This window comes from Pinus tabuliformis, chromosome 1_2 (assembly GCF_031772625.1).
Source record: "Pinus tabuliformis cultivar Carrire ecotype Pingquan chromosome 1_2, CPIR1, whole genome shotgun sequence".
NCBI classification, from domain to species: domain Eukaryota; kingdom Viridiplantae; phylum Streptophyta; class Pinopsida; order Pinales; family Pinaceae; genus Pinus; species Pinus tabuliformis.
In genome coordinates, this window is record NC_142298.1 from 1,162,401,373 (window position 1) to 1,162,408,488 (window position 7,116).

At 30.8% G+C, this 7,116-nt stretch overlaps 1 protein-coding gene across 1 annotated transcript; it reads left to right on the top strand.

The window, feature by feature from the left end:
* The first annotated feature begins 1,931 nt into the window (after window positions 1-1,931).
* Window positions 1,932-3,065, top strand: LOC149210351 (uncharacterized). Its single transcript, XM_089398941.1, has 2 exons — window positions 1,932-2,357; window positions 2,713-3,065. Exons 1-2 carry the CDS (start codon window positions 1,961-1,963, stop codon window positions 3,063-3,065), a joined length of 750 nt encoding a protein of 249 aa, XP_089255067.1. The 5' UTR covers window positions 1,932-1,960.
* Window positions 3,066-7,116: the final 4,051 nt, after the last annotated feature.

The window sequence follows — 7,116 nt, forward strand, 5'->3', positions numbered from 1 at the left end:
GTATTTTCCATTAATGAAATGAAGTATTATTTCCGCTGCATCTTTGTGTATATGGTTATCTCTGTAATTTGTTGCGTTCCTGTTTAAATCTGGATCATGAATAATCTCATTTTCAACATTCTCTATTTTTAATCATCAATGTGATTCAAATTGTCTCACCTGGGTTATTAAGTTAATTTCCTTATTATTCAAAGACTAAACTTCTCTTTGATCAAGTGCCATAGTTTGTTATGCCAGGTCTCTAACTCTATCTCTCAACCTCCTCTCTTCTAACTTAATTTTCTCTATTATAGTTGATATAATTTTTTTTCTTATTAGGCAAGATGCAATATGTTGTCATTTTTTTTTTTATTTCCAAAGAAACCAGTACGGGTCCCCAACTTGGCTTCTTAGGCTGGAAAACAAACTTGATACCCAATCAATAATTGTAATCCTTCATATTTTAGATATCAACCATGAGTTCCCCATTTTCTTCATGAAATGTCACTACCTCCTTTGTTTGTATATGTTCAGCACCCAATATTTTTATTCTCAACCTCATAAATTTTATTTAGTAGCTCTCTTATTTGCATATGAACAAAATGTTCTTGAGTGTGAATCTTTTTAAAAGCTACTCCATCTCCATCAATTATCTCCCTTACAAAATGGTACTTAATATCATTATGCTTAGTGTAATTATGATAAGTCATAATTATGTTGGTTTTCTAGCCAATGAAATAACACTTTCACCCTCACATAATCCACTCATGTTATTCTATGTTCTTATAATTTTACCATAACCAAATGTTGTAACCACAAGTTTCCATCGTGATGTAAGCAACTATTGAAATAGAATGTTTCTTTTAGTAAGAGAGTTTTCTAATTTTTTTTCAAGTAATCTTTATTTAATATTTGTTCTATTAGAAATATGAGTTTTTGTATTTAGTTTTTCACGATGATCTCCCAAATTTCTATTGTTTAGGTGTACCTTTACACTTTTAATATTGATTCCAGTTTTATTTTTTAGATTTAGATTACCCACATCATTATTATAGGTTAATTTTTTTCTCTTCTAATTCGTTAGGGAACCACAAAATCTCATTAAATTTACCTGGAAATACTTTTTTTATATATTCCTTAATGACGTTTTTCTTTATTCTCTCAATAATTTGGCAACACTTGCATTTTATTTGATCCGTTAGTCACATGAAAACACATATATATTTCCGTTCTTATTTCAAGAGATTCTTTACACCTTTCTGGGGCAACTACTGTCAGTTACGTTCAATGTGTATGCCTTGATGCGATTTACTCCTTAAAACGCTATGCTTCCCACGCCCAAGAAGCCACGATGTCTCCGGAAGATAAAGATTAAAGTTTGAATTGTTCCTTCATACCTCATCTTATGACGTGTTGTGTTGTGTCGAGAGACTTCATCCTGGTTGTTCAATGTGCGACTGTGGGAAGATAATAGAATGAGATGACCAAAGCTTGAACTGTGCTCTCATACCTTTACAACTTCCTTCATAGAGAAATTACCCATTGTGTTGAATGTGTATGCTTCCATGTGATTCGCTCTTGAAACCTAATTTCAGAAGCACTATGCTTCCATCATAATAGAGCATGGCGTCATGAGATGACCACAGCTTGACTTGTGCCGTCATGCGTAATCTTATGAGGTGTCTACATCTTCTCGAAAAGGTGTTGTGATTTTGCTCCCCGTCGCAAAAAAAAATCTAATTGGCAAAGCATCAAGCAAAGCATCAAGCTACATAGAAAGTCCAAGGATAAATTCGCTTGGAATCTACGCACTCCCGAATTAATCACTAAGCGAAGGAAGCAGATAACTAACATGTGCACAAAGCCTAGAATCGCATCCTTTTTCGTTCCCCTCTCTCTATATATATCTTCAAATTTGTATTTGTGCTCAACATCGAAAGGTGCAAGTCTTTTGTCATATTGTGCCAAACAAATTAAAGCCATGGCATCTGAGCTTGTGTCGAAGGTAGTGTCTTACTGCACATTTTACTTTGACAAACAAGCAAGGCTGAAAGGTCATTCTCCCGATTGCAGAGAGCGAGCCCTGATGAACTATGTCCGACAGAATGCACAGAAGGGAAATGCAAAAGCCGTGCTCGATGCAATTGACAGTTTTACTGACCAATCCTGGATGACAACTTTAGGGAAGGAGAAGGGTTATATTCTCGATGATGCCGTGCAGACTTATGCTCCCAGGGTTGCGTTAGAGCTTGGAACTTATTGTGGGTATTCTGCCATTAGGATTGCTTCAAAGATGACTGAGCCTGACAGCAAGCTGGTTACAATAGAGATGAATTCACACAACTTTGGTATTGCCAGTGAAATGATAGAACATGCAGGTAAAAGTTCTAACAATTCTCATATCAATTCAAATAAATATGTTGTTGTCACATAGTCATCAGATTAAGTCTTAGTATTATAGTCCTGTTTGACAATTTATATTTCCCTTCTAAAACACGCATGTTCAATAGGAAAGATATATATATATATATATATATATATATATAATTCGACAACTATACAAATTTCTTTTTCTCCTTCCTACTTTTAATTTAATGTCTCACTAAACATAAACGCTTATATATGAACATTTATGACTTTACTTCACAAATAATCATGGAATGCTTCAATTACTTCATATGTCTGTATCTTCTAAAACTTTAATATTATTTTATGTGCATTTGTTTCTATCAGGACTCTCCTCAAAAGTGACCGTGTTAAAAGGTATACTGAGTGAACTGGATGACAAATTAGAGGAAATTTTGAATGAAATATCAGCTAGGTATTTTGATTTCGTGTTCATGGATCACTTCAAACATTGCTATTTGCCGGATTTTATGTTACTCGAGAACAAAAGCATGCTTGGCAAAGGAACCTGTATTGTTGCAGACAGTGTAGGATATCCGGAGGCTCAGAACTACATGAATTATTTGAGAGAGCACCCTAAGAAAATCGAGAGTGAGGAATACACGTCCTCTGCACAGTGCTTGCCATGCAAAATGAAAGTGTCTACATACATAGTTGATGGAGAACACTTAGTCACGTAGTGCTTGCCATGCAAAATGAAAGTGTCTACCTACATAGTTGATGGAGAACACTTAGTCAGTTAGTTGTGGAATAATATATGATTTTGGGGTTGAACATTATAGGCGTGCTAGAAGATGAAAAAAATAAAAATGAAGTACCATGAGTCATCATGTTTATTCAAATATTAGGCATATTAGAAAGTCATTTTGTAAATCTGTCTCCTTCATTTGAGACATGCTATTTTCATCAATGTGGATTGTCTAGTGACAATTATCCTTTTTATTTTATGGGTTGCAGTGGATGGTATATACTGGCGGTGGAATAATGAAATTTTGTCCATTATAGATGAGAATCAATTTGTATATATTATTGTATAGTTTTCAGCGTATTATATATATGAAAGAAAGGATAAATATATAACTATGTATAAATAGCTGAAAAGAATAATTTTAACAGATGAGGTACAGGTTTATTCTGCTATACAGTGTGCTATATTGATTTTGGTGAATTCATTTTTATTTTTATATTCACTTATAGTATATTGGAGGAATATAAGTATTTGGTTTATTACATGAAAGTGCATTAATATGACATTTATGGAAATTAAATTCCACAAATTTGGATGAGGAGGATTTCTATTTTTCCTCTCAACTACTTTGGATAACTCCACTTAAAGATTTTTATATGTTTTATGTTAAGATATATATCTATATATATATATATATATATATATATATATATAAAAGTGATTTGATTTATAAATGTAATATATTAATTTAAAAGTTTTGTGCAGAGATGGGTTTTCCAACCAAGTGTGAGGGAGATGTTTTTCTTTAGTGTTACATTTGCAAATAATAAAGCAATGCTTACATTAACAAGTTAAAAAGATAGTAATAATCAAAAAATAAAAAACCAATGTGGGTCATAATTAAAATACTTCAGTTTTCATCTTTGTTTTACATTAATTTTATATACAAATATGGAAAAAAAAAAAAAAAAATCTATTTTTTAGTGTGAGGGAGATATGTAATTTATTAGATTTGACAAAACAAGTAAAAATAATACCATTGATATTATATGATGTGTAATTTAGTTTATATTTAGTTAACATATAATAATTAAAACAAAAATATATTGATACTAAAAATTTAGTGTGAGTCATAAACAAAATACTTCAATATGCATATTGAATAATCAAATTTTATATAGATAAAAGTAAATTTATTTTATTTTTTTCATATATTTAATTTTCTATTATAAAGGAGTTGAATAAATTTTTTTATTATAACGGCCATGTACTTATTCATCTTAATATGAGCTTATATAATACCTAAAAATTGAAGAGAAAAAAAAATATTTTTCCATTATTTATTTCATTAATAGGTTACTTCAATATCTAATATGGTGTTCACATATAACATTTTAAAAATATTAATAACACATACACACAAGCCCATAGACAAATAGATAGTCAAACAACCATGTAATATTTTAATTTTAATAACCACGTGTATTAACATTTTAATGTGGAAAATCATAAATAAAAAAATATTTTAATAATCTCTCTCTCTATATATATAGAACTAGAGAAAAAAAAAATTGTGGTAGTTAAACATTTTACAAGTGTTTGAATCCATCTGAATTCTAAATCTACCCAAAGTCTAGGGGAATCACATTTGTCCCATGGGAAGCTCAATTATTGATATAAGGTTCAAATCCCCCTTACATTTACCCAGAGGATTTATGGAGAGGAGGATAAGTTGTAGACCAGAAAGGTTTACTAGTAACTACGTTTTCTGGGGTTGGGCTCCTCTAGGATAAATAAAGACCAATTATTTATGTGATTAATGAAAGATTAAACATTTGAGAAAAAATACATACAATTTGAGGTTTTTATTCTTTTAAAGACAATGGAACTTAATCATGATTATTCAAAATATGACGAAGAATGGTTTAATAAATTCATATTTAAGTGCTTTTATAAAAATGGTTGACTATTATGTCATAGATATATTACCAATAAGTAAAAGTAGATTTGCATTTTATTTTTTATTTTTTTTAATAACTTTCTACTCTTTGCATTTTTTCATTTTGGTTGTATCAAGGGGTAATCTGCACCTAGTACGAAAGAGATGTTGTAACGTTATATTATATGATCTTACATAAACATTTTTACTCAAACAAATTACATAACAATTATATATATATATATATATATATATATATATATATATATATATATATATATATATATATATAATTAATTAATTAATTAAAATTAATTTAGATTTATATTAATTTTGGATCTACAAGGAGACAAGAGGGATCAAATCTCTTAGGTGAAAACCTCTTTTATAGTGAAAAGAGATTTGATCCAATTGGTCCAGAGTAAATCTCTTAAGGTGCAAACAATATTTTATAGTGAGAAGAGATTTGAGTTTTAATATTTCTTAAGGATTGATTAAATTTTATAAAAAGTTTGAAAGAAAAAAAAAAACTTAAATAAAAATTAAAATAAAATAATAAGTTTATATATTTTAATACAAAAAATATTAAATTTATTATTAAGTTTACAAAATTTATATTAATATGCTTTCAAATATTTTTTTAAATGTCATAAAATGAGATGTCAAATATTCTAGAGAAAAGTATTATTTTTTCATAAGGAATTTTTGTCACACTTCTAGATACACATTAATAAAACCATAAAAGAAAATTACACAGTAATCAACGAAATTACCATATCAACTAGCTGATATTTATGTTGAGATTAAAACTTATAGATATATGTGCATTTGCACATTTATTTCACCATAAGCATATATTTCTATACACATATAACATTATACACATGCATTAGTAATGAATTACAACATGATTGATGGCGTTCTAGTTTAATGTATGGTCCTATGGTTATATGGCCGTAGTTCGGAGAGTATCTCATAATTCTCAAATGATCTGGTGGAAGATTATGCTATGGACTCTTCCCGTTGGTATCCAGCTGTCATCCCTCATCTTGGGAAAGTCATTGCATCCACGTCTCATATCACAGCAATTTCATCTGATGATGTTGAGAACACCCCTTAAACCCTTATTGTTTACCAGTTGGGTGACTTTTCACATTTGATCTAGTTCGATAGAGTGCTCTGTCTACTCCATCTCTAGTTCATGGAAATGGACGCCCTCATCCCTTCAATCCATGGTTTGGTACCGTAGTTTGTTGTTTGCCCTGTCATGCCATGAATCATTTCAGTCATTCTTTGGGCGAAGCATTTCCTGCAAGGTTGCATGATGTCCTCCAGAGATTTCTTATCCACCAAACCATTTCAAGTAAGAGCATTTTTTCCCTGGTTAGTTTCACATGTAATTTCTTGCAGCAAGATGTGTCCTCTACTATTGCTAACACAATTCTATGTTTTGGCTAGGATGATTCGGAGGATTTCATGCGATGAGGGTTTAGCTACGGTGGTCCAACACCTACCCAATTCAGGCTTGTCTGCAAGGTCCGTGATGGGCCTCTAAATTATACTTACATTAAGGCCCATGCCTCTAATTTAAAACATGTAATTTCTTGCAGCAAGATGTGTCCTCTACGGTTGCTAACACAATTCTATGTTTTGGCTAGGATGATTCGGAGGATTTCATGCGACGAGGGTTTAGCTACGGTGGTCCAACACCTACCCAATTCAGGCTTGTCTGCAAGGTCCGTGATGGGCCTCTAAATTAGACTTACATTAAGGCCCATGCCTCTAATTTAAAACATAAATTAAGGCCTATGACCATCCTTAAACACATTAAACCTCTCTTTTTTCATTAGATAATTTATTTTTAACTTTAATATATTCATTAGGAAGGTTTATCAATAATTGAATATTTGTGCCTAATATTATTTATTTCTTGTGGAATATTATGAGAATATTGGGAAGATTATGAAGAGTTGGAGGAGGAGATAATTTAGGGTTTTGTTCCCTACTACTGGAGGATCAATAATAAACAATAATATAACAAGATATTATGGAATTATGGCACAAATTGTGTAACTCCAATGATTGAGAGAATCTAAGAATGTGT